At 29.6% G+C, this 27,832-nt stretch overlaps 4 protein-coding genes and 1 long non-coding RNA gene across 8 annotated transcripts in view; 3 read left to right on the forward strand and 2 right to left on the reverse strand.

Annotated features, from left to right (window-relative positions):
• LOC122528378 (2-oxoglutarate-dependent dioxygenase htyE-like) overlaps window positions 1-9,044 on the forward strand; it is a 27,288-nt gene extending 18,244 nt beyond the window's left edge. Inside the window, exons 3-7 of one of the 2 annotated variants that reach the window (XM_043653436.1) lie at window positions 1,246-1,361; window positions 7,117-7,229; window positions 7,289-7,433; window positions 8,006-8,188; window positions 8,289-9,044. In XM_043653436.1, coding sequence (XP_043509371.1) covers window positions 1,246-1,361; window positions 7,117-7,229; window positions 7,289-7,433; window positions 8,006-8,188; window positions 8,289-8,642 — 911 coding nt within the window. In that variant the 3' untranslated portion in view covers window positions 8,643-9,044. Of the gene's footprint in view, window positions 1-1,245; window positions 1,362-7,001; window positions 7,035-7,116; window positions 7,230-7,288; window positions 7,434-8,005; window positions 8,189-8,288 lie in introns of those variants that run through there. The other variant, XM_043653437.1, reaches the window with a different exon arrangement.
• Window positions 9,043-12,612, reverse strand: LOC122528373 (translation initiation factor IF-2, mitochondrial). 2 transcript variants are annotated; one of them, XM_043653430.1, is made up of 11 exons: window positions 12,418-12,612; window positions 11,974-12,118; window positions 11,590-11,903; window positions 11,358-11,518; window positions 10,983-11,209; window positions 10,630-10,900; window positions 10,297-10,550; window positions 9,931-10,207; window positions 9,697-9,861; window positions 9,485-9,625; window positions 9,043-9,291 (listed from the first exon to the last, which is right to left on the reverse strand). In XM_043653430.1, exons 1-11 carry the CDS (start codon window positions 12,453-12,455, stop codon window positions 9,119-9,121), a joined length of 2,166 nt encoding a protein of 721 aa, XP_043509365.1. In that variant the 5' UTR covers window positions 12,456-12,612; the 3' UTR covers window positions 9,043-9,118. The 2 variants fall into 2 exon arrangements, with proteins under 2 accessions (XP_043509365.1, XP_043509366.1); XM_043653431.1 differs by lacking the exon at window positions 11,974-12,118 and having other exon boundaries at window positions 12,418-12,457.
• Window positions 12,613-12,685: 73 nt separating this feature from the next.
• Window positions 12,686-21,359, forward strand: LOC122528371 (beta-mannosidase). Its single transcript, XM_043653427.1, has 16 exons — window positions 12,686-12,919; window positions 12,988-13,119; window positions 13,301-13,416; window positions 13,531-14,175; window positions 15,194-16,171; window positions 16,249-16,558; window positions 17,885-17,914; window positions 17,999-18,145; window positions 18,229-18,377; window positions 18,439-18,644; window positions 18,701-18,953; window positions 19,039-19,765; window positions 19,839-20,267; window positions 20,354-20,565; window positions 20,639-20,860; window positions 20,944-21,359. The coding sequence occupies exons 2-16, from the start codon at window positions 13,035-13,037 to the stop codon at window positions 21,190-21,192; spliced, it is 4,758 nt and encodes a 1,585-aa protein (XP_043509362.1). The 5' UTR covers window positions 12,686-12,919; window positions 12,988-13,034; the 3' UTR covers window positions 21,193-21,359.
• A 14-nt stretch (window positions 21,360-21,373) lies between these two features.
• Window positions 21,374-27,715, reverse strand: LOC122528372 (transmembrane protein 245). Of its 2 annotated transcripts, XM_043653428.1 has the most exons (11): window positions 26,267-27,715; window positions 25,505-25,605; window positions 24,823-25,427; window positions 23,798-24,727; window positions 23,564-23,725; window positions 23,297-23,495; window positions 23,029-23,213; window positions 22,851-22,951; window positions 22,750-22,767; window positions 22,362-22,664; window positions 21,374-22,274 (listed from the first exon to the last, which is right to left on the reverse strand). In XM_043653428.1, exons 3-11 carry the CDS (start codon window positions 25,381-25,383, stop codon window positions 22,094-22,096), a joined length of 2,640 nt encoding a protein of 879 aa, XP_043509363.1. In that variant the 5' UTR covers window positions 25,384-25,427; window positions 25,505-25,605; window positions 26,267-27,715; the 3' UTR covers window positions 21,374-22,093. The 2 variants fall into 2 exon arrangements, with proteins under 2 accessions (XP_043509363.1, XP_043509364.1); XM_043653429.1 differs by lacking the exons at window positions 22,750-22,767; window positions 25,505-25,605; window positions 26,267-27,715 and having other exon boundaries at window positions 24,823-25,498.
• Window positions 22,113-22,800, forward strand: LOC122528381. Its single transcript, XR_006306557.1, has 2 exons — window positions 22,113-22,253; window positions 22,380-22,800. It is a non-coding gene; the product is annotated as an uncharacterized LOC122528381 (long non-coding RNA).
• Window positions 27,716-27,832: the final 117 nt, after the last annotated feature.

Below are 27,832 nucleotides of genomic sequence, written 5' to 3' on the forward strand. Positions count from 1 at the left end.
AGAAATAAACTACGTGAATAGTGCAAAAAAAAATTGAAGAGAAAATCGCAGTATGATAATTTTGAAATTTTCAGTGGAAACTTAAAAAAAAGATTTTGCGAATCAATTAACGAAAATTCCAAGCGTAACTTTGAAAAGGTTACATAAATGAAACTGAAGAAAGCCGTAAAAGTTTGCACGAGTTTTGATGAAACTTCAAAGACCGAGACCTAAAAGACTGTCCCCTGTTCAGTGATTTTTTTCACGAGTTTCACAAATCAGAAATAACAATTCGCCGAAGGAACGAGATCGCGAAACGAGTGTGGCCTCGTATCGCAAAAAAAAAAAAAAAAAAAAAAAAAAAAAAGAAAAAAAAAAAAAAGGAAGAGAAAGAAATGCGCAACTACTTGACGTCAAAACGTTCGTTCATCGTCAGCGTTGTTCAACGAAGAAGAAAAGCATTGTCGTCTCTTTGCATTCCACGCGCCGATAACCGCGTGTCTATCAATGAGCGTCAATCCGTGAATGAAAAGAAGCGATCGATACACACGATCAACGGGACAAAAGGGGGCATCACTTCGCAGGATTAAGAAGATGAGATTATAGTGACACACGAGCTATTGCGGATAGACGAAGAAAGAAATTGAAAGATTTCTTCGGGAAGAAATAAGTGAGCCTGTGTATTTGAATTATGCGAGAGATTTTTTTTTTTTCTTTTTGTAAACGAGAAAAACGAAAATGAAATAAAAGCAGATCGAACGATTCTTGTTGAGAATTAATTTGATTTTGATTTTTGTTCATTTGATGATAAATTCTATTAGTAATGATTGATCTAATAATTTAATTTCCTTTCGAATGACTCGAACGATTCGACGTGTTTTGAGAATTTGATTTTCGAATAATTCTGGCCAGGAAGAGTACGAGCTAACTGAAAAAAAAAGATGAATTCTTAAATAAACTCGAGCGAAACGAAAGTTCAATTTTTTTTTCATATTTCTACACGAATTGAAAATTTTATTTCAATTGCAACGTCAGTCGAATCAACAATTGAAAATTTGAGTGTTTAAAGTAGCGACTCTGCCATCGAACATTTGAATAAGCTCGACGTGTATATATATATTTATTTATTTATTATTAAGTAAATTAATATATATGTACATATATATATGAAAATTCCTAGTACTTGCAGTCTCCTTTCCTGTTCCCATATCCCTCCTCTCTCCTTTTCTCTTTGCTTTCCTCACTCTTTTCGTTTTCTTCTTCCAGGGACTGAGAGATGTCCTCAGAAGGGTGTTGTGAAGCAAGTGGCTTCGAAGCTGTTAAGGGCACTGTCCGAGAAAGGACTGGCCTTGCTCGTCAACCATGGCATTCCGGAATGCAAGGTACGCATTTCCATCGATATACTCGTTCTGCATAATCGTTGGATCAAACAGCGTGTGAGAAAACGAGCGCATGAAAAGAAAATTCAGTGCTTGTCGAAGGCTTGATACAATTCATAACGTTTGATAACATACATATATAATATAAATAATATGTATATAGACATAAAATATAATATTATAAATTACTGATAAATCGGGTTAGTTCTACGCTGAATCATTGATTTAATTATCTTTAAATTTCCATTCGAACTAACCACTTGCGCTGGCAAACTGATTGCGGACCGTAACGAGTGACCGAACCGTATACAATAATCCGTCGCTTTCTTTTTGAACTTGTCGGTACGATATCACTGGATAGAAATTATCGAGAAGTAGTAAATTTATTGTTTGTTTTGCCTATATCGTTTCACTTCAATATACTTGAAACTGAGAAAATATTATAATTTTGGAACGAAAAACTCTCGACGTGGCACGTCATTCCAGTGCAAGAGGTTAAATTTCGTTCGAAATCAGTCAGACAAGTCTTGATTCAACAGCCTTTAACAGCTGATACTCAAGTTTCGTTATAATTGAACTTTGAATGAATCTTGTCTCGAATCTTGAGCTAGCGTTCGAGTAATCGAGTTACTTGTTATCAGCAAGGTGCTACACACATAATCAAGTTCCAACAGCGATTCGGATTTCAAGCATAGATTTCAGATTCACTTTAGGAAAAGGAGTGCCCTACTCGAATTTCGACCTAAACTAACCCCAATGTTCCGATGTTGACCACTTGAACTCGAGTTTTTTTTGTTCAACCTTCGTTGCACGTTCACTATGTATTCATTTCAAGATGTTTTAATTAAGTAAATTAACGTGCAACGATATAATTCGATGTTTTTTTTTTTTTTTTAATTCAATGTTTCTTCATTTATCATTGAAACTCAATGTTTCTGTTCGTTTGTTGATCTCGAAGTTTACATAAAGTTTTGCAATTTAAATTTGTATTGTCACCTCCGTACGTGGCACACGAGTTCAAAGAGTTGATGTCTGTAAAACAAACTTTGTCCCAGTCTCACGCAATTACTCCAATTGTCGATTCGACTTCAATTTCACCTACTCTGTTTGACGTCACGAGTTTCCATTATGGGGATCAAAAATTCTCGAATTCTCTAAATTAATTAATTGATTTAATTAATCGGTGAATTGTCAAACGAACGAAAGGAAAATGCAAACGTACAAACTCGTTGAACAGGGAGAAGCGGTTTTTGACGGCCATTCGTTCGATCGTATTATAGGCACGATGAGGCCTTACCTTGTAACGATACTCGCGTCCTCGGTTGACTTACAAAATTACTGTCTTGCGTGGAACCAGAATTAAAGGAGTCAAGGCAAAATGGAACGAGAACCACGTGTCGAAGGAGAGAAACGTATGAGATACCCAGGGTTGCTGCTCTTGGGGAGGGGGAGAAAGAAATTTAATCCCTTAACGCTAGAATTACCTAGACGACTAAAGTACATATAATATATGTGTCAAAGAAATTCAAGTGCTAGAAAGAGTTAATAATAGAATATGGAACGTAAGCTTCTGTCAATATGTTTTATTAAAAAGCACTCGAGTATCTAAAAATATATATGAAACACATAGAATTTTCATGGAAAAATATAAATTGGTCATTTTGGTAGTTCTAGTGTTAACCACTTGCGCTGACAGCTGATTGCGGACCGTAACGAGTGACCAAATTGTATACAATAATTCGTCGCTTTCTTTTCCAACTTGTCGGTATGATAGAAATTATACTGGATAGAAATTATTGAGAAGTAATAAATTTATTATTTGTTTTGTCTGGGTTATACTTAAATATACTTAAAACTGACAAAATATTGCAATTTCGGGACAAAAAAATTCTCGACGTGCGTGGCACGTCATTCCAGCGCAAGAGGTTATAAGAACTGACTGAAATTCGGGAAACAGTACCGAAGAGATTTTTTTTTATTTTTATTATTTATTTATTGTACGTATTTATTTTCGTGCATGTTGCGAACAGTTATAAATACATACATGTGTAAAATTCAGTTTATATAATGTTACGTTTACACGACAAATTTAATATTACAGAGATCTCTTACCTAACCTAATATTACAGGATTCACTTGACCCCTTAGGATCTCCCGATGCACAAATTTGTTTCGTTGGTTTGTCACTAGGCTAATTAAAATTTTTTTTTTTTTTATATATATGATAGTAACGAATAATAAGACTAGACGGTAATGATTAGCGATTAAAATAATCAAATTGTGTAACATTTGCTAATTGTCAATGCTGCACACTGTACTGTATGTGCACGAAATCATCAATACTTTTCTGGCGGAATGTTTGAAATGACAATCGCGTGTAAGAAATATTATTTATTAGAATTATCGTTATACAAGTTTTATAAATAACTAACTTTATAAATAACTTTGCTATTTTGTACTATCGTGCTATTTTAATTAATTATTTATAACTTTACTATTTCAATTTAGCTATTGCAATTTTATCAGTGCACAATTAAACCTGTCGATACAACTGATTTCAAGCTTTCAACTGCTTAAAAGATACGTGTGCTCTCACCATTTTAATTAATATTGATGTTCTGTTGGGACAGAAACACGATTGTACAGATCTATTTATTTTAATTGTCACTTAAATTATAACGATTCGCATGTAGAATATTTTCCACTGTTAATAGATATGTTCATCTATTTATTTACGTTGATATTTTTGAACAATCGAAATCAAGTATTACACGCATGTATAATCAAGTACATATTATACATCCGCCTCCCTACGTTGAAGATATCAAATTTTCGTTGAACGCTCGCGAAATTCAAACGTGAATGAAAGTTTTTCTTAATGTTCTCGACGTGATGACGAACATTCAAGGGTTCGGAGATAAAACTAATAAGTGGGTTTCACGCGATGACCTTGTCGAAGTTGGCGGAGAACCTCTTATCAAAGAAGAAGCCACGTTATCGCGGCCGATTCGTTACAATTTCACGAGATAATTCATGCGAGGGCTGTGACGCGCGTGATCTACTACAAATACGCAAACGTTGCTTATCGTTTATCTTCCACGCTACGTCTGCACGCATAATGCAAAAATTCATTCGGCGTATGCCCGAATTGTTCTCCCGATGACTGATAATTGAACGGAAACGTACTTGCCAATAACGGATTAGGAACTGTCGCGAGAGAAAGCGATGTGTTCAAGGCTGTACAAGCAAAAATTTGACGTTAGAGGCTCGAAGCTTCGAATTTGAAAATATTTCGAATTATTTCGCAGACTGAAAGGAAACTTTTGTTTCTCTCCCGTGAAGAGTTGAAACGTTAAATTTTATGATTGATAATATTCAAAATAGACTCGAGGAAAGAATGTTCGACGCCTGCATCACACCATGTCGTGATACTTTCCCATAATTCGATCGATAAATTCTTTTCGCATGCTTGACAGATCCCATCCAAGTTGTTCAGCGTTGTACGAGTTAAAGGAGACGTTCAGGAGATTAATTTCGTTCAAACAAACCTAGCAAAACTGATATATATATATTAAATTTTTCAATACAGAACAACTAAAATATTGAAAATTTTGATATTTAATATAAAATTCAACCACGTAAACGCACAGCTCGATCGGTTCGTATAAACCATCGTTTGTAATTACCTCGGCCGGGATAGAATTAAAAATCAGCGGCAAAAGAGTGATGAGGAACGAAGATGTTAGAGCGAAAGAGTACATGCGCGAGGACAATCCAAATTACACGTTACAACAGTTCGCGTGGTTGTTCGTTGTTGATTCGATTACATAGTTGCAACCCGTTTGCTATGCAGAACAGATTATTTACTTGCCAGTGTGGCTGGTCTGTTCCATTCTATAGTCTCGTGGTAAGCAACTAGTATTCGATCGATGGAAGAATTCTGTGGCAATCAACGTTACTGATTGGATGAAGTGATCTTGAGTTGCGAGAAAGAAACGTGGAAAAATAGTACACAGACGCTCTGCAATTTATCTCGAAATGTTTTTTCACAAATTTGATTTTCTTTCTTGTTAATTTAATAATATATATATATATACATATTATTTACTTATTTGTATAATATACACATTTATGTGTATACATATTATTTACTTATTTGTATAATATACACATTTATATGTATACATATTATTTACTTATTTGTATTATATACACATGTATACATATTTACTTATTTGTATTATATACACATTTATATGTATACATATTATTTACTTATTTGTATTATATACACATGTATACATATTTACTTATTTGTATTATATACACATTTATATGTATACATATTATTTACTTATTTGTATTATATACACATGTATACATATTTACTTATTTGTATTATATATACATATATATGTATACATATTATTTACTTATTTGTATAATATATAATATATATAATATAAATATATATATCATATATATTATACTTGTTAATTTAAAGAATTAAGCGTTTAAGAAGTTATAAAATTATATCTATATATTTTAATTTGATTAATAGCTGTGTCTTGGCGGATGATTAAGTAAAATTTACGAGAAAAAAAAAATGCGGAAAAATGGCACACAGCCGCTCTAATTTATCCCGAGATAATTTTTGACAAATGTGATTTTCTTTCTTACTTGTCAATTGTTAATTTGAAGAATTAGGCGTATTTTAAGGAGTTGCAAAATTATTCTAATTTGGTCGTTGATAGTTGTGTCTTAGAGGATTAAGTAAAATTCACGAGTTATTGCTCGCTTGCAGAAGGCAATAAGTGATAAAAATTATTCTTAGAAAAAAAAAAAGGAATGTAAAGGGCGATTAATTACTCAAAATTTGACTTTTTTTTTTAACGTAAAACTATCGATACAGAAATGGAATTCGAAGCATTTCGTCGCTATTACAGTTCAAACGAACTGATCGCGAGCGATAGAGATTTCAGAAAGTGATTCGTTTTACGAAACGTGAGTCGAACGTGTCGTACAAGCTTATTTTGAAAGTCGAGAACATTATACTACGTTCAGATGTGAATTCGAAGCACTCTCGGCGATCGAAGTCGTCACGTCTTTCGGACGTTTTTATATTAGAAGATTCATGATCGTTGTGTATTATTTCTATGAAATTTATCGAATCTTCGAATAGTGTTGGACTCGAGAAACGATAAAAAAAATACGTAAAAAGCAGCAGGTGACTTTGTTCTATAGAATAGAAAAGCGAATTTCTGTTCTATATCTTGCAATATTCTCATATGTCTCGTGTACGTTTCTTTGTCATTTATACGTTATCAACTTCTAATATTACTTACATTGTTATGTAACAATATTGCTTACGTTTTTTACAATCATGTGAGATAGATCTCTGTACAATTTCACAATTCGGTTAGCCGGTGAATAACGAAAGTGACACGCAAAGCATGACGACAAAAACGTCACTGGTCTTATCGATACATCAAAGATGTACCTGAAATGGTCGCTGATATCGAAAGCAAACAATTATGTTAATGTTACGTAATGCTTCGTTCAATGAAGTGTTGCAACTCTTGCGAGTGTTCTTAGATTTGATCTGTTTTTTTTTTTTTTTTAAGCATCAGCTACGACACGCATTCATTTCTCTGATCCATGTTCATCTTCAAAGATGTATAAAATAAATCTTCAATCGTAAATTTGTTTAAATGTTTCTAATATTCCACCAGCGCGATAACACGTGCATCGTTTGCAGATGAAGGCGGCCTACAGAACTTTCGATGCGTTTTGCGAACTCCCAGAGGAAACTCGAGCCAAATACGAACGCAACGAGGGCAATTACGGATACGTGAAACCAGGACCATCAAAGTATGATTTCTATGCCTTGTAGTTGTGTTGTTGGAAATTATTGATATTTTTTATGGCAGATGCACCGATGAGAAAGAAGCTCGACATGTTTTCAATGTGACAGGAAGCGGTGGAGCCCTTCCGGACGAGGAGGTGCCTGGTTTCAAATCGGCGGTCGACGAACTCGCTCGTGATTTCAAGCAGCTATCTGCGATGCTTTTAACCGTAATGCCATCTTTTTCCTGTGTTACATGCAAGCGCAAGACAGACTTAACTTGTTTTCTTTTTTTTTTTTTTCTTCTAATCCTGAGCCTAACGCAAGATCCAATCTTTATTAATTCAAAATCTGTTACGTTTTTTCTTTTATTATTCTCTGTTGCAAGATTTAAAAAGTTTGGATCTTGCCTTAAGCTATTTAAATTCGTCGAAGGAGCAAAGAATTAACATGCTGAATTGAACAGAAATATATCCATTTGTAACCGTAACTTTTTCTTTGATATAAAAAGAATTGCTTTGAGTTAAACTTCACGTAATATCGCACGAAATGTTTGAAACGACATTCTAAATATGGTTTTTTTTCTTTCGCCATTGACGTCTGTTCATAACGATCCGAAAGCCTGGATCATGGACAGATCGTTTAACAAAAGTGAGTTGTCTTAACTGTGAATAACCCTACAAACCAATCTATCCGGCAGGTGAACTAACACGATTAGTTTCTTCGGTTGCTTTACAGCCTACGCATTAGGCTCTATAAAGTAAAAAATGCAGGGCCAATGTATGTGATCTATGCCTTGTAGGCTCTGGCCGTGGGCCTAGAGCAATCTCCTGATTTCCTGCTGTCGAAGCATTCGCACATGCTGGAACCTGGCAACGAGTCAACTCTTCGTCTTCTTTACTATCCACCTCTTGGTGCACCAGCGCCAGGATTGACTCGTTGTGGCGCACATTGCGACTATGGGACTTTCACTTTATTGGCACAGGTTGGACATATTTATATAAATACTTTCCTTTTTTTTTTTTTATTCAATCTATTATCTTGAATCGCACTTAAATTGAAATTGAACTTTTTTTCGTTTGTAGGATTGCGAAGGTGGTTTAGAAATACAGACTCCATATGGTGAACGATGGGGAAGAGTCGGTCATCTCCCAGGTGCCATTTTGGTGAACACTGGCGACATATTAGCAAACTGGACGAACAACCAATTACCAGCGCTGAGACACCGAGTCGTTGTGCCAGAACATTGTGGTCGGGGCCGTCATTCCATTGCATTTTTCGTCCATCCAGATACCAATGCTCCTGTTGAGCCGTTAGATACAAAAATCGCCAAGGCGAACCAAGAATCAGCGCCGTGCCGTTTGCAGAAGAAGAAACGCGGCGTTTTGACCGCGTATCACCATATTCAACGTCGACTCCGAGAAACTTACGCTTCTTAAGATGTTAATACAGTTTTTACATCTTCTCGTTTCAGAATAAAGATACCTTGGTAAAATTACCGGTTGAAATTTGCGCGGGGAAAGACTTGAAACTTTTAACGTTAATGTAACTTGATCGATTTTTATAAATCTGTGACAATGCAAGTTCTTCTTTTTTTCTTCTTTTTAAAGAAGCGTTGTATGCAAATAAGAAACAGAACAGATCGATTATTGATCGTGATGGCTCAATTATGGCTCGTTCGCATCTGTTTCAAATAAAACAAAGGTTCCGTTGATAAAAGTGTAAGAAATACAGTGTTGCATCACAAAGGCAATAATAAAGAAATTTGTACTTACATTTTGTAAAAATGCATTTTATACAAATAATTTAATTTGCCATTAATAAAACGAAAAACAGGTCAATATTCTGTGATTTATATCTTTATTTTACATTATCTATATATTATTTTGTATCTTTTAAATACAACAATATTAAGTTAAAATCCAGGATCCCAGTCGAGCTTTTGTTTTTCTCTGTTCAATTTAAAGCAAATAATAGTATCTCCAGATTGTAATGATACTTTTGGATCTTCAAATCTAAGGCCACATTCAAGATTAGCTTCTATCGATGACATTTCATTCTTTAAATGCCTCATTGATACCAATTTTCCTGCGATAAAAGTATTCAAATATTGTTGATTTTTAAGAAAACTATGCGAAACATGTACTACAAGTATTAAATTGATATTCAACAAAAGATGAAGTAATGTACGAAGAATTAACAATTTTCAAAATCGTTGTTACTTTCTTACTGTATAAATTAGTAATAAATTAATTTCAAAACTACCATATCAAATATTTACCTGTAAAAATAGTTTCATTTCCTCTTATCACACGATACATTTCAGATTTTAAAAGAACACCTTTGACACAACGACAACCTGCAACGCTCACTTTCTTATTTTTTTCATTTATTTCAAACTTTTGCAATACCTTTGCTTCGCCTGTATTACAATACAAAAAGAAATTATCGTTGCTATATACTCTTTATAATTACATTATGTAATATTACTACCTATTATTTCTTCAGTATCAACTTCAGGTAGTACATTATGAATTTCTTCCTTAATATTATCAATAAGTTTATACACAACGTTATAAAATCGAAGAGATACGCCTCTCGCATCGGCCATTTCTTTTATTGTTTTAATCGCATTTACATTAAACCCGTATATAATTGCTAGAAAAAAATATAAGTAATTTAGAATAATATATAATAGTATATAATGTTCTTTTAAGATTTTATTACCTTCAAATGTATCCGCTAATTCTATATCCGAGTTTGTAACAGGTCCGATACCATAATGAACAATATTCAATCGGCATATAGTATCATATTTATATGTATCAAAAATGTCTAATAATGCTTCAACACTTCCTGCCACGTCACCTTTTATGATAATATTAATTTTAGAAATGGAATCCACGATTTTAGGTTTCCTTTTCTCTTCCTGCAGTTTAAGCTTCAGTTCCTTCAATTTTTCTCTTCCGAAAGTTCTCTTTACTTCCAACAACTTTCGATATTCCTATAATTGTGAAAATGTACAAGTTGTACTTTCACATATATAAACCATTGGGAAATACATTTCACAATAATTGAATATTTTCATATTACAATGAGATGTTCTTGTAATCTTTCGTCGGCAGCTGCTTTATGTTCTTTAGCTAAAATTTCATCACGCTTTTTCTCTCTAAATTTTAGAACATCTTGCAGCACCTTATTATTTTCTACTTCTAGTATTTCATCTCCAACATTAGGTAATTCTTTCCATCCAGTGATTTGTACCGCATCTGATGGTTTAGCTTCCAAAATAGAATGGCCAGAATCATTAAATATACTTCTTACTTTTGCCGATGCTAGCCCGGAGACTATTTGAAAAAACAATATACTGATAAAAACTAATTCAATAAATTTAATTTTATAAAGGCTAATGTTATTATCCTTTACCTAACAAACATCCTTTCTTTAAAGTACCACGTTGAATTAAAGCAGTTACTAAATTTCCGCGATAGATCTGATTACTACATTCAATAGCAACACCTTCTACCAAACCTGTAGGATCTCCTTTTAAATCCATTAATTCGGCTTGTACGACTATAGCTTCTGTTAACTCTTGTAAATTAGTTCCCTTTAAGGCCGATAGTTTTATGCATTGTACTTCGCCACCAAGTTTTTCAACTACAACACCATAATTCGCAAGTTCATTTTGTATCTTCTCCTATAAAAACAAGACAATTATAAATCTAAGAATTTTCAAATTTTCATCTTTAATCCTTAGAACTAAATTCTTAGAACATTACTATATCAATATCAGGTTTATCAATCTTGTTAATAGCCACAATGATTGGAACATTGGCATTTTTTGCCATTTTTATGCTCTGCAAAGTTTGTTCTTTAACACCATCATCAGCTGCTACTACCAACACCACAATATCTGTTACATATGCCCCCCTATACCGCATAGAGGTAAAAGCAGCATGCCCAGGTGTATCCAAAAATGTTACTCTTTCTCCAGAGTCCAGAGTTACTAAAATTTAAACATAATTAAATTATAACTTATTAAAAGTAATAAAATATTTCTCTTATTACTTATTACTTTTTCGTCTTAATTAACCTGCAGTTTAATTACATTTCAGTAAAACTTTAATTTAATACATGAACCATTTAGAACCAACCATTAAAAGCACCAATGCATTGTGTAATTCCACCAAATTCAGATTGTGCAACAGATGTATGTCGTAATGCATCAAGTAAAGTAGTTTTGCCATGATCAACATGCCCCATGATCGTTACAACTGGATGTCGTTTCACTAATTCAGAACTATCTGGTAATGGTCTATATAAAGTTTAATTATGTTACAGTCTTAATAAAATTAACAAGAACTGTTATATTGACAAAAATTTTACCTTCTTATAATATCCTTGTCCTCTATATCCACTTTTTTAATACATTTTGATACAAGTTTAGATTTAGCACCAAGTCTTTGAACTACTTTATGTATTAAATGTCCATCTGTTAAAATACTATTTTTTGTATAAGTACTGTTGCGGCTTTCAAAATAAAGTGCATCTAAAATATCCTCAACATCTCTTTTGGCAGAGTTTGCTAATTCTTGAACTGTCATATTATTCCATGTTTCTACTATTGACAATGACTTTTTTTTGGATTGTTTATATGAAAAATTACTCAACACATTATTGTCAAATATCAATTCATCTTTCTGTAAATAATTTACAATTTTGTTTATGTATATCTTTTGAGTACGAATCTTAAAATGTTTGAAATAGTACTTGTGATTCTTCGACGTGTCTTCGCTTAAAAAGAGGCATAGTGACATGATAATATTGATGCTGAATATGTAACATGCTCAAGATTTGTAAAGCATGATTTATATTTTGTTCTCTCCATACTATCTCGGTTACTTGTCTTGGCAAACTATAAACAAATTATTTTGATAAAAAAGGATAAATGTTTAATGAAATTAAACACATCAATATGCAATAAATAAAATCAAAAATTTAAGAATTTCCAATCTTCACCATTCTAATTCTAATTCTAATTTTATTGCATTGAGAAATTTATATTAGAGGTTAAATTTTACAAAGATTATATTTTTAATGCTATAGATAAATAAACAATAACAATAAATATTGTGTTCAACAATATATATTCATGAACACAAATATATGTTCGCAAACTATACGATAAACGCATTAATAGAAAATACAAAATACCTAGATTGAATACATTGCCTGACCATAGACGCAGCCATATTTATTTTTATTCTTCAAAACAATTAACATTCATATATATGATTAAATATTTAGAATTATGTTAATTTTTAATTTTTTAAAAACAAATATTATATCCCGTGATAAATATTATATCTCTAAATTAAGTGATAATAAAATTTAATCAATTTCATAATTTTCTAAACTATATTAACGAAACATACTGCGTTACTAGCGTTTTATTATAATTTAAATGTACAAAATAATATCTAATTCTTCCAATATAAATCAAGTCCATATATTCATGCAAAAGAATCTTAAAAATTGAACGATCTGAAATTGCTCGTTGTCGATATCGATACGTCTTTTTCTATTTGACGGTGCTAATCTTGAAGTTAATTTCAGATCATCCATTTAATATGATATGTTCGTAGACGTCTTTTCGTCAATTTTTATTTTTTCATCATCATTGTTCGCAAATGGCTGTTGTTACAACAATTAAACGGTAATGAAGAGAAACTCGAAATTACAAATCATAAATGTTTTACAGTTAAATTTCAATTCGTTGCATAGAAAAACGTTTTATTGACATTTCCCGATCTAAACGTACGGAATTATAAATGTCAGACAGCATGGATAAAACTGAAGTGTTAACGTCCAAACAAATGGAAGAGGAAGAGGAAGAAATGAAACGGGAACTTATAGGTATCTAAGTCAAATATAAATTTTCTTGATTCCTTTCTTTTTTTTTTTTTTTTTTAATAAAACATCTTCAGTAGAACTGCTAATTATGCTTTTTTTTTTCTTTTAACCATAGTGATTTTATCATTTTTATTATAGTCGTTTTCAAAAATGATAATATATTGTTTTATAAAATGATTTTCAGATATGAAACTGTATGAGACATGGTATACTTACAAGGATATGAAGCAAATTTTAGGGTTTATTAATGAATCTAAGGATATGGCAAATATGGTTAATGACGAGAAAGATGTACAGAAGGTTGATTCATTCATTAATTTAATAAACGCTTTAGTTTCAGTTGTTCGTAAATTGTAAAAATTATTAAATGTATGTTATCACAATTATTTAATTAATATGTTAATATATTTTCAGGAATCAATGCAATCTTCTGGTGAATGTACCTCAGAGATAATGCTCAAGGCAGATTTAGAACAAGAGCTGGAGATACAAGAACACAATGATGCTTCTCAATCGAACTTGTATAAACCTAATCATACATCGCCAATACATGAGAGAATGTCTGATCATGACTGTGGCAATTCTGATCTTGCCACTGCTATCGCTGACTCGAGAAACTCTATGTACAGAGGGAAAACTTTTGATAGCGAGGATATGTTTATTAAATTACAAGATAATTCGAATATGAGAGATAGTTACTCTCATAGCACAAATAGATATATTTCTTTAAAATCAAAAAACTCTTTACAAGATTCAGATGTTATAAATAGTGCAGAAACGAAAATGGACACATACTCTGAATGTGATCAAAAATTGGATCAATGGCAAATTAATCCACTTGATTCATGTGTTAGTGAAAATGATGTGCCTTTGCAAGAGCCCAATCGACCGGTAATTCAAGATCGTATGCCATTTAGATTATGCAAAGATGCACAAACACCTCAGATGCTTGAGAAGCTACTGCCTATGTTAAATGTTTATTTGAAACAAACAGCAGAATTGTGGCATAGTTGGCACCGTACTACTGATACTAAGTTTCAATGGGGGTCACCCATTCAGGTGGGTACCTCCATCCAATCCATTTCTTACAGATCCTATCATTAATAAATATAAAAAAATATTGGATTATTTGGGAGATTTCTACTATTATTGATCAAAATTAACGTTTTTAACAAGTGAAAGTTTAGTTGTCTCATATCTTTCATGAGATCAAGTCTTCGCTGAGATGTTCAATTCTATTACTGTCAATCTCATTACAATTTACTCTGCTTTTTACAAACTTTTTTAATAACAAGGAATTGTGTGTACTCTAGTGACCTGAAAATCACTCAAAGGAATTTATTTTCCAAAGGAGAAATTTTTTAAAAAATGTTTTGTGATATTTATATTAAATAATATATTGAATATTTCTATTGAATAAATATCTGAAAGAAATTATGTAAATGTACTTTCGACCAATCGAAATCATTTCATCCATTCGAAATTTCGCTACGAATTTTCCGAACAATCCAATATTTCTTTTATCATATACAAGTTAAATTCTTTATAATACAGCATTGTGCCATGGGAAATTGATATTAAAATTAACTGTATGCACAGATTTATGTTTAGGATGTTAATGTTTTCTCCTAAAATATTTATAATTTTAGTACAAATTTTTATCGATTCTTTTCAATAAAAAATGTGTAACTACTCATGATACTAGTGTAATATCTTTTTGACATAAAGAACATTTGATGTTGTTTCTTATGATTAGCAGTGCAACGGTTGTGATAAAATTAACTAATATATTAAAGATAACTTTACTGGCAAAGTTTACATATTTTTTATTTATATATACACTGATAAGATGATTTAAGAACAAATAACATTAGTGCTTTGTATAAAAATAATCGAAGATTATGATTGATGTTTCTTGTAAAGTTTGCATTTATACAAATACATGTATCCATAAGTGTTTATAAAGAAAAAAAGTAATTACAACTGTAAGCTACAAATAATCTTTGAATAAATCGTATTTCTGTAAAAAAAAAGTTTCATTGTTATAATTCTAATCCTTCTTTCAACATTTCTATAGGTGGGTCTTGCTAAAGATAATTTGGATAAAAAATTATTAAAAAATATTAAGACTGAACAGAATCAAATGGAATGTACAAACAAACATAACAATGAACGACCTAATAAACGTAAATCAACTCTGATTCTTTCTTCTTTTTCTGATATAATATATTCTAGCAGCGATGAAGATGAAAGTATTATTAAAAAAAAGAAAATTCAATCTTATGAAGATACAAACAGGGTGTTACGTTCACATAAAGCAGTATGTACTGCTAAATGCAGTGAAAAAAATAGAAATCAAGACAATGATAGCAATCCCTCAGCAGACAATTTGAAAATTGAAAATTTTGAAGCTGAATTTAAAACAAAATCTATAGAAAGTTCTCCATCTGAATCAATTTCCTTGTGTCCAAAAAAAGTACCTCAGAATGTTAGAAGAAATATTATTAAAAGAAGAGAATGCGTCATTAATGTGTCTCCCAATAGTCCATTAGCACATAGTAGCAGTGAAAAACAAAGTGCCATAAATTTAATATCCAAAGATAAAAGTAATATTCTCACTGATGAAGAAATCCTCATAGAATTAGAAAAAGATAATGCTAATGACAATATTAAAACAATGTTTGAGAATACTGAAACTAAACCGCTACTGAAGAAAGGTCTTTCGAGTAGAATAAACGATGCATATATATCTTTGGAAAAACTTCAGTTTGAGAAACGAAAGATAGATGAAATTAAAAAAGAAGAAGCTGAAAAAAAGGAAACTGAAGAAAAAAAAAAGAGAGAGGAATTTTACAAAAAACAACTAGAAGAAAGGCAAAGGAGAGAAAAACGAAGAGAAGAAGAAGAAAAACACAGAGAAGGAAAAAACAGAAGATGGAATACTATAATAGATATGAGATATCAGAAAAAAATTAACAGAGATGAAGACCAATTACAGGGTTTAAGTAGACAAAATAAATATAAAACATCAACAGAAGATAACGTGTTGCTTGAGGTAATCATTTTTTATTTTTTACTTTTTATTAGCATATAGGTAAAATTTTATGTATTTTGTATCTCAATCTTTTTTAGGATGATAGTATTTCTGTAACTAGAGACGTGGAAATAACAGAGAATAATGTAAATTGTCCCATTTGTAATAAATCTTTCCCAAGTGATAAAATAGAAGCACATGCCGCTGGATGCGAACAGTATACATCCGATAACGAATATGAAAATGATTTGTATTTAGTAGAAAATAAATCATCTCCAATAAGCATTAACAATACTGAAATACTTGAATGCGGTGTTTGTTCAAAATATAAAACTACTAATGGAATACATTATGAAGAGCATGTTAATAGTTGCTTACAAAAACAACACGAAGAAGAATCATCAAATGGTAATAATTTTTATTTCTTGTTTATATCAGACGTAAATAAAGTTATACTAAGAATATTGTATATTTTTAGAATATTCAAGCAATGAAATCAGTAATATTCCTAATTCGCCTGTTCGTTGTTTTCGACCAATTAGTGAACAAACTGATTCACATATAGATTATAGAAAGCAATTTCCTTCAAACAGCAAAACGCAAATATGTTCCAGTAGAAAAAGAAAACGTTAACAAGTACTATTTATCTTTAAAATACCAAATGTGTATGTATGCGTGCATATATATACATACACACACACACACACACACACACACACAGATAATGAATTAACATTCTATTATGGGTTTATCATATCTAAGAAGAGATTATTTGAAAAATAATTTCACAAACGAGATTACAACAATATGAAACGTACAATTTAAACATGCAAAATATAATTTCTTTTGCATTTATTGTAACATTCCATGTTTTGTAAACGTTTATGTATATGTGTGTATTATTTTATTACAAACATATTTATTATTTTAGAAAACTGAGTTAAAATATTTTTGTCTATTTTCTCATATTATTATTAATCAACAAAATATATTAAAATCTAAAATGTTATTAGGAAACTAGTATTTATTTCTTCATACATAATTAATAAATTATACCATGCGCACAGTAAATTCGAATAATATAAATTAAAAATTCTCGTTAAAATGTTAATAAAATTGATGAAAAGAAAGGTTTAAAGCATTAAATATGTAATATCAATTTTTGTAGGTCTATCATAAGCATTTATACTGTATAATAAAATGTATTTTTCTACAAGTAATAATTCTCGTTGTGAATAAAATATTATATTTATGTCTTTTCTTTCATTTACACTAAATTAATTATCAATATTGTGTTAAGAATTACAAATTATAACTAAATATTAATTATGTTTATATACTAAAATTATCTTTGCATCAGATACTCTTGATAAAAATGTATAATGAAATTAAATAATTATCAAGATTAAGAGTAGATATATATTCAAACATATATGATAAGAATTCAATTGAATTTAGATGTTCAAATACATAACATTTATAAAAATAATTGTCAAAAATTATTCAATACTGCATAGCATAAAAAGATTATTATATTATTATAGACGAAATACTATGAAGACATTTTTTCAATTTACAGTCATTGTATTTTTAATTAATAATACTTTATCCCTAACCTTAGATGGTTCATGGATAGGTATTAGATATATTATAATAGATCAATAAAATTTTTTGTTTCATATAGTTAATTTTATTAATAGTTAATATATAATATTATATGAATTTCTGATTTAGGTAAAATTACAACCAATAAACATGAACAAGGTAAGAATTTTTGTATTATTTGTTTTATCTACGCCATATATGCTACCATATTATAATTATTATAATTATATTTATTGTTGTTAGAAATCACGTTTTCTGCAACTGTGCCAGGAGGTATTTATACGGATTTGAACAAGGCACATATTATACCAAATAATTTAAATGAGAATAATGATGTAATTAATCGATGGGTTGGTAATCAATCAGTTATTTACACTAAAAGATTTTATGGTAATTATTTTAGACTTTTTAATGTAAGAATTTAATATATGAGATTCTTAATTTAAAACAAACTTTAAATATGTGTTTTATAGTAAATGATACACTATTAAATGCACCTAAAGTAGTATTAATTTTCCATGGTGTGGATACGTTTGCTACAATTCTTTTAAATGGACATGAAGTTGGAGAAACATCAAATATGTTTCTAAGATACATATTTGATGTGACAAAATACTTAGAAGTAAGTATTTTACTTTTTCATACAATTATTTATTATATGTTTTTTATTAATCACTTTTCAGAAAGAAGAGAATTTATTGGAAATTTTTTTTTCTTCACCTGTTAAAATAGCTGAAATCTTATACAATAAACAAGCATTAAAATATGTTATTCCTCCAATATGTAATCCAGATAGTTACAACGGAGAATGTCATGTAAATTATATAAGAAAAATGCAAGCAAGTTTTGCTTGGGATTGGGGTCCAGCTTTTCCATCAATGGGTATCTGGTGAGTTCGGTTTTGTTTATTTGCATTGTTATATATTAATAAGACAAATATTTTAGGAAAAGTGTAGAAATAATTCCTATAAATGAAATCTACATTATGGATGTTACAACAGATATTCATAAGAAGGAAAACTTTTGGAATATTATAATCACAATATTTCTTGAAGTGACTTCACAAAGGAACATAACTTGTCATATCTCATCTGTTCTTAATATTAATGATCAATTAAATATTCATAATTCTAGCAATGTTAATTTACATACAAATGACAAAGATACAAAATGTACTATACTTCTAAAAGTACCTACAGTACGTTTTTAATGACGAAATATCATTATTTATTAACATTTAATCAGTATATACATTTGATATAATATAATTTATTTTTATATAGAATCTTGTAAATGAATGGTGGCCTAATGGTTATGGCAATCAAACTCTTTATTCATTAACTGTAACTGCAGCTACTTCTGCTGATGTTAAGCAAAAAATTATACATGTTGGTTTTAGAACGGTGAAACTCATACAAAAGCCTCTCAAAGTAGGATTAAGTTTTTATTTTCAAGTAAATAACGTTCCAATATTTGCAAAGGGTAGTAATTTCATTCCAGCTAGTATTTTTCCTGAGTTGACTGCTAAGACAGATACAATTAAACACTTACTAAGATCTGTCAAAGAAGCAAACATGAATATGCTTAGAGTATGGGGAGGTGGACTTTATGAATCTGAACTATTTTATAATATAGCTGATGAATATGGAATCATGATTTGGCAAGATTTCATGTTTGCATGTGGAATGTACCCTACTACAGGAGAATTTCTTGAATCAATCAAAAAAGAGGTAATACAAAATGTACAAAGATTAAAAAATCATCCTAGTATTGTTCTTTGGGCTGGAAATAATGAAAATGAAGCAGCATTATATGGAAATTGGTATGGAACTGGAACTAAACAAATATATAAAACTGATTACATCAAGCTTTATGTAGACTTAATTAAGAAGGAAGTAGAACAACTTGACTCTACACGACCTTTTGTAGTATCTAGTCCTAGTAATGGCCTATATACTGAGAAATATAATTATATTGGAAAAGATCCATATTTGAAGACATTTGGAGATGGTAAAATATATTTTTTATTTTATACTATAGAAAAAGCTTGTATTTGAAATCAGATAATATAATGATATTTCAGTCCATTACTACAATTATTTTAATAATGGGTGGGATATGCATCAATATCCACGTGTAAGATTTTCATCTGAATATGGATTTCAATCATTACCGTCAATTTACACTATGTTACCAATTGTAAGCACAATTACTGATTTAGACATACATAGTGATTTTTTTAAACATCGTCAACATCTACCATTAGGAACAGAATATTTGATAAATCTTATATCAAAAAATTTAAAATTGCCTGATACTCAAGATACTCTAAAAAGATTCGAAGATTATATATATTTAAGCCAAATTAATCAGGCTGTTTCAGTAAAGATACAAACGGAGTTTTATCGACAATCAAAGTCGGATTTAAACGAAATAGGAGAAGGAATGACAATGGGTGCTTTATATTGGCAATTAAATGATGTTTGGCAAGCTCCGTCTTGGTCTTCTATAGGTAAATAATAATTACTGAAAATATATATATTTAAATCTATGATGCAATATTTAAATCTTATTTTGATTACTAATAATTTTACTTAGATTTTGATGGACGATGGAAAATGCTTCATTATTATGCTGTGGAATTCTTTGCACCCATTATAGTTACATACTATATTCGTAATATGCATCTTTCAATCCATATTGTTTCGGATAAGACACATTCAGTGAAAAATGCTACTTTAGAAGTGAATCTTTATGCGCTGAATAATATAAAACCTGTGCAATCATATATTTATCCCAATATAACTATTGTAAGAACAAAAATAATGATAGTTTCGATATATAGAAAATAAAAATACTTGCAATCAATATTTTTACTAATAGGAAGCAAATGCAGTAACTACCATTGATGATAACTGGCTCAAACATTCATGGATTTTAACTTCTACAATACTTAATGAATGTCAATCTAATAGTACTACTAAAAGCAATTGTATTACAACGCTTACCTTAAAAGATAAAACTGGGATAACACTGGCACCAAGAAATTATATATATCCAAGCAATGTTTTGAAAAATATTGCATTGCCAATTGCAAATGTTTCTGTAAGTTTATCCTTTTTTATTTATCCCGAATCTGTAAAAGAAATATTATGCATTTTTGTTTAACATGAGGTATTTTATTTTAGATAAAAATGAATGATAATCACTTACCTGGAAAATCTTTTAATTATCCAGATATTGAATTTGAATTAATAACAGACAACATAACTCTTTTTGTATGGCTAGAAGCTGGCAATATTTGTGGTCGTTTTTCAGAAAATGGTTTCCACATGTTTGAAAATAAGAAAAGCATTATTTTCCTTGCATGCGAATTTATTACACCGGAAGTACTAAGAAAATCTTTAAAAGTTACTACACTTTCTGGTATTTATTAAATTCTTCTTTCTAAACAAGATTGTTATAATATTAAATTTCATGTTCTTTGTGGAAAATATGTCTCACGATGTAAATAAATTTCGAATCCAATAAGAATAACGAGTATAATTAGAATTATAGTGATTATTAAATATATCAAATTTGACATTTCGTTTTGTTAACTTATAAATTTATTTCTGAATTTTAACAATTTCCTGACTTTATTGATTATTATTGAAAATATACAATGACTTTTTATAACAAAATATAATACAAATACTGAAGTTAGTATATTACCACAACGCAACAAATCAATATATATAATGTATCATTTAAGAAAATATATAATTAAATATTATTGTATATTTGTTATTTTTCTATTAATAAGTAATATCAAAAGTAATATCATAAGTTAATAATCTCAAACTTGTAATATAATGAAAAAATACTAAATTTAGCTTTTTCTTCTGTGAAATTCTAATATCTAATTTTAAATCTAAATTAATTCTAAATATTAATAAGCATAAGTCCAGAATCAATTCTAAATTTTTAGGTTATCTAAAATTTTTAAGTTACATTGTAAAAACTTGATCAAAAAATAATGAAATATACAAGCAATTATTATATAAATATATATATATATACATAATAAAAACGACATGTTATAATAAACTAATTCTTTTAAAGACTAGATGAAGCTGTTAATAATAATATTGCGTTTATAAATTTTTTATAAAAATAAAATTTATGTTTTTATATTGTATGTAAACTTTAAAGATTTGTAAATATGATTTAAATTTGATCGTTTTGGAAGCTTCATTTAAAGCATTCGTGAACTGTTAAAATTTAGCATTTTCCATAGCTCTAAAAATTGATCTACAAAGATAGCCAAATCTTTTGTAATGAATATTGTCAAAAAATTTAATTTCTGATAGTGAAATCAGGCATAGCTTCTTCTGATGGTGAATGGAGGTAACGACGACTTAGATTAATTGCTACCATTATACAGCATAATAATAAAGGACCAAAAATTGCACCTTCTACACCCAAACAAAAGATTCCGCCTGCTATGGAAAGACCTGTAAGATATGGATGTCCACCCCTAAAATAAAAATACAACGAATGACTATAATTATAACCAATAATTAATTAAATATAATTTCATTGAAATTTTAAAAAGTTGTAGTACCCTTTTATTTCTTTGTAGAATTCAGTTACAACAATGTTGCAAGCAAGAAAGTGAAACATAAAAAACAAAATAGCAATCATAGATCCTCGAGTAAACCAGAGCTCCAAAGTAGCTGGGATGCAAGCAAAATATGCATCCAAAAATGGTACTGCACCAAGTATTGTCGCAAAAGCTGATGGTAAATAAATTATTTTTACTTGGAACAAATTATGTATAAACCATGTCCACATGCCAAAGAAGGAAGCAAGTTTAAATGTTGCAGCAAATACTCCAATCACTGCTTCTTGTAATGCTATAGCAAACCTACAAAATATAAGCTGTTAGACTTTTCTTTCAAAATATATACAATAATATATATTATTATTATGATGATTCAGTTTATACATACCCTTCAACATGAAGAGTGCTTATAAATCAAAAAATTAATTTTACAAAACAACTTACATTACGTTAATACAAAATATATTAATATGAAATTTAAACATTTACCTGTGACAACTAATAGGACTAAATACTGTAGTTAACTCAATAGGTTTGTATGTTTTTTCACTAGAACTAAGAAGGTAAAAGAGCGTCGTAAAAAATACCACCTTAAAATTAAATTTTTAGCATAATATATATCTTAAATATTTTCACAACATATATACGTTTTTGATTAATTTATTACCATGCTGAGAGCAAAGTTAAGTACTGCTGATCCACTCATAAGTATAATATAAAATAGTTCTGTAAAAATTGTTAATATCACAGACATATTTCCTTTCACTATACTCCAAATGGAATCCAATACTGACATAAAAGTTCCAATATTTTCTTTTACAAAATTTTGTATACTAGTCATGTTAAACAGTTCTGTGTAAAAAAAAGAGAAGAAAATAACAAATATATTGAATAAACTATATTTAATTGTATTAATTTTAAGTGTAAAACCTTACGTAAAGGTGGTTTTTCAAAACTTTCATTAAGACTTTCCCACACTGAATAAGCTGCTGTAACATCTACAGTAGGCCCAATTAGATCAGGATTTTCGGTTGACATCATCCATGCTTGATAAAGTCTATCCCAAAGTTCTAAAACTTTCTTTTCCATTTGTTCAGCTTTTGCAGCATCTAAATCTTTTACCAAACTTTTTATCTACGCCATATATTATACATTATTATTGAGATATATTTAGCAATTATAAAAGTATACATGTATCTTACTCCATCAGAAATAGCACTTCGTCCATACGTGTAAGCATTATCTAACACACTATTAACTGAATCTTCCCATTGTTCAGGTAACCAATCAATGTCTGGATTATTCAAAGATGAATTAAGTATCTCCCCAGTCATTTGAATAAGATGCATACCTTCTGCATAAACCTAAGGAAAGCATGATTGTTTATAATCATTTATAAGACATATATATTAATGTTTACTATAACTTCATTATACCTGTATTGTTATAAAAATAGAAGTACAAGTAGTGAATATAAGTAATCCAAAAATCACAGCAACTGTTACTACAGAATCAACTGAAGCTTTCAAAATTTTTGTTAATTTTTCATCAATTATGATTCCAATTTTGTATAAACCTCTAACATTAACTGGTAAGAGAGCTTGATGTCTTTCTGCACACCATGTTTTTATAATTTGCACAATAATATTGCATTGATTACCAATCATATTCCATATTCCAAAATAATTTCCAAATTGCTTAATAATATAAAAAGCTATAGGGATAATTAAAATATATATCATCCACCTATGTTTCCAAAGAAGCATACCAATGCAAGCATATAATGCTCCATACATATATTTGTCAGTATCAACCTTATCATTTTCTATATCTATGGACATTCGTAATTCTGTTTTCAATCTCCTCAACAAATAACGATCACGTAATGATACATTAGATGGTTGTAATCTGTTTTTTACACCTCTATTTGCATCCAGTGACATTGTCTTCCTGGAAAATTTCATAATCTTCATATCTTGATCTTCTCTATTTATCTCAGCATTTATGCTTTCTTCACTAATATTTTCTATGGAGTCTTCACTTTTTGAAGCTGAGGGAAACGAATCTTGTTGCATATTTGTGATTAAGTTATTTGTCAATGCAAAGCACATTGCTTCCATAAACGTCATATGTTTGTTTTCCAATTCTTGGTTTTCCATAATAGCTACTACTTCATAAATAAATCCTATGAAGTACAATATTTGTAGTATTGTGAATATAATAATTTGATAAGCACCTAATATGTTAGAAATATATAAGCTAATCATGAACCATATAATAAATGAACTATAACGAAAGTGAATGGAATTATTTGGTGCCCAGTAAACATACAACACAGATAAATATCCAATAAGTATAAAAGTAATCTGTAAAAATTATATTATTATTATTGATTGTCATCGATGTGCTATGAAATGGATTTCTTATTAAACATGTTTTTTTCTAAATGATTGAAATTTACCACAAAAGTATTGCACGTTGTTATAAAAAATCCAAAAACAGCATTAAAAATTAGGCATATTCTCCATATAAGGCAGCTTAATATCGTAGGCGTGTAATGATATATAGTTAGAGCTGATGCAGTCAATAAAAATACACTGGCAATGTATTTAATGTGCTCCCATAAAAATGACCCTATACTATCCGATATTTTGTCAACTATTTGCGCAGGGAGCACCATTAGATTTATTATTAAGGGGGTATGAGACGCCTCCGTTTTCTCAAACCACGACTGCACAATTGTGGTTAACGAATATTTGAAAGGGAATAAAACGGAGCCGCATAACAGAGCCCAAATCAAAGGTTTTACAAACGGTCTCAATATAATATACAATCCGAAACCTGCTGCGGAAACCAGACACAAAAAGAACAGTGCCACCGCATTGTAAATGCCTTGTTTTAAAGCCTTTTTATGATCCGCGCTGAAGCCTGACAGCATGTTAAAGAGGTTATCCATAGGCGATCGTGTACTATCCATTATGAATACGTGTGTAATCAATTCATTGTTAGAGCGCTTTATCATTTAATTTTGAATTTTCTTGCTGTTTATTGCTTTCTTATGAAAAACTGTAAAACACATAGAAAATCACATTGGAAACAGGAAAATAATAAGGATAAAGTATACTGTCAGAAGTAACAAATACCGTGTACTACTATTAGTAGTCGTGTAATATCCCATATGTACATATGTATATATATGTATCGTGATATATCAATAAAACAGTGTGGTACATTAATAAAATAACTGAAATCACAATAGATAACTTACTAATACTTAATATATCATTCTGCATACACTAAGATTTGTTTTTTCTTCTCTTTAAAAATAAGAAATGATTTGCGAAAACTTGAATTAAACATGAGTTGTTCGTCGTATTGATAAAATTAAGTGATATGATAAAAAAAAATCGTTAAAATAAATTACAAACTCCAAAAATTTATTCTCCGCAGTTTAATCAATTACATCATAAAATATAAAATATTAATATTATAATTTTTATACACGCAAGGCAAAATCTTAAAATGTATAATAATATTGTTCTTCCGATCGTATGAAATTTAAAATGAAAAACGTTTTATTTATTATTAATCAAGAAACTATACACCTTAAATATATAAATGAATATGTAAACGTAAACATACGCTAGATATACGTAAATTTAGGGAAATATTTTCGGAAGGTTAATAATGACAAAAGTGTTGCAAGATGCCTCAAGTATTTTTTCTTTTTTTTACACAGTTTTCACCATCTCCGAATTTGAATTATTCGAAAGCATGAATGTTCTGTCGAATGTACACCTTTCTTGTTTCATCTATAAATACGAAGATTATCGAAACGCGATTCACGAGATAAAGACATTTGTCGCTTTTAATAAGTAAAAGTAAATGTAAATGCTTTTTCTTACGTGGCAATTTTACACGCCCTTAAGACTCTTTATACTGTTTTTCTTTTTTTCTTCGTTCCAGATATTTTGGATGTGTATGATTTTACTGAACTCAATAAATCACTACCAGCACATGTTTAAAAATTAAAGATACAAGATTCAGTGAAAAATTGTATGTGCGTGTATAGTACGCTTGTCACGTTGCAAAACTAGCGAATAGATCTATTATCACTAATCACAGTATTTTGATCACAAATATGTATGTATGTATGTCGAATGTTAGAAATACAATTTTGGGATATTAAGTGATATTAATACGCTTGAATACTCGCTTGAATTTTCGCAAGATTTTACCGAAAACATATTTTTATTGTATCTTGTTTTATATCTCGCTAAAGAATAATATCAATATGCTGAGGACGAACGTTTCTTTAATGGATAATGTTAACGTGCTTGAAAATAGTAATTACGCAAGGAAACTCTGACTTAATCATCACACTTTCATTTTATTCTTTTTTTTATTATTATTATTGTTATTATTATCATTATTACTATTAATAATACTTATCGAATTTATGTTAAGAAGTTAATCAATAATAATCGTGTAATCAATCGTGTACTCCGTAGTCCATTTTAAAATGCATCCCTAGAAAGCTGTGATTTATTCTACCGTGAAATTGTCGTATTTAATCCTTTCATCTGATTCACTTTTAAAAGTATTTTCATAAATACGATAAAGTTGTACGAAATACTTCTCGAGATGTGGGTCGTTAATTAATTAAGTAACATCAAGATTACAAAGAAACAGAACATCGCACAAGAACACCATATAATCTTACTATTAACACTCATTGCACTTTTGCAATCATTCATTTTAATTCACTACTTCACTGTATCATATCTCGCAAGAATCCAAAATACGGGTGATGATTTTTGAACTTCAAAATACGGACAAGTTATACTTTAGTGCCATTGTCTGATGAATAAGCTCAATTATGATGAAAAACATATCTCTGATTACTTGCTCGTATATGTAATGTACTCGTATATCAAGCATATGTAATAAATTATGACTTTATATTTAAATCAAGTACTAGGCTATGTATAAAATCAAATAAAACAATATTTTGAATTAAAACTGAAAGTACTTTAAGAAACATATATATTTTATTAAATAATCAGGGTGTAATACCTAATTCTAGTGAAATTATCGACTAACTTATTTATTTCGATGTATTTAAGAAAAATATATTTCTTGAAATATATATAATTTATTGTTAAAAATACTATTTTACTGAATAACTAGACTTATTCAAAAGATTCTAGTTCGCGTTTGTTTATCCCGATATAGAATTATTAAAGGAATTAAAACTTAAAACTTAATTACATTAACTATCTTTTGAAATATAAATTTTCAAATATTTGACAAATGGCGACAAAGTAACTTGTTTATGTAACGAATTAGTAAAAAAACAATATATATATATATTTTTATATATGTATATATACATATTTCTTTTTTCTTTCTTTTCTTGATAGCGTATGGTTATTATGTAGTAATAATAAATATAATAAAGCAAGTAAATT

This window comes from Frieseomelitta varia, unplaced genomic scaffold, assembly GCF_011392965.1.
Source record: "Frieseomelitta varia isolate USP_RPSP 00005682 unplaced genomic scaffold, Fvar_1.2 scaffold_249, whole genome shotgun sequence".
Classification (NCBI taxonomy): Eukaryota; Metazoa; Arthropoda; class Insecta; order Hymenoptera; family Apidae; genus Frieseomelitta; species Frieseomelitta varia.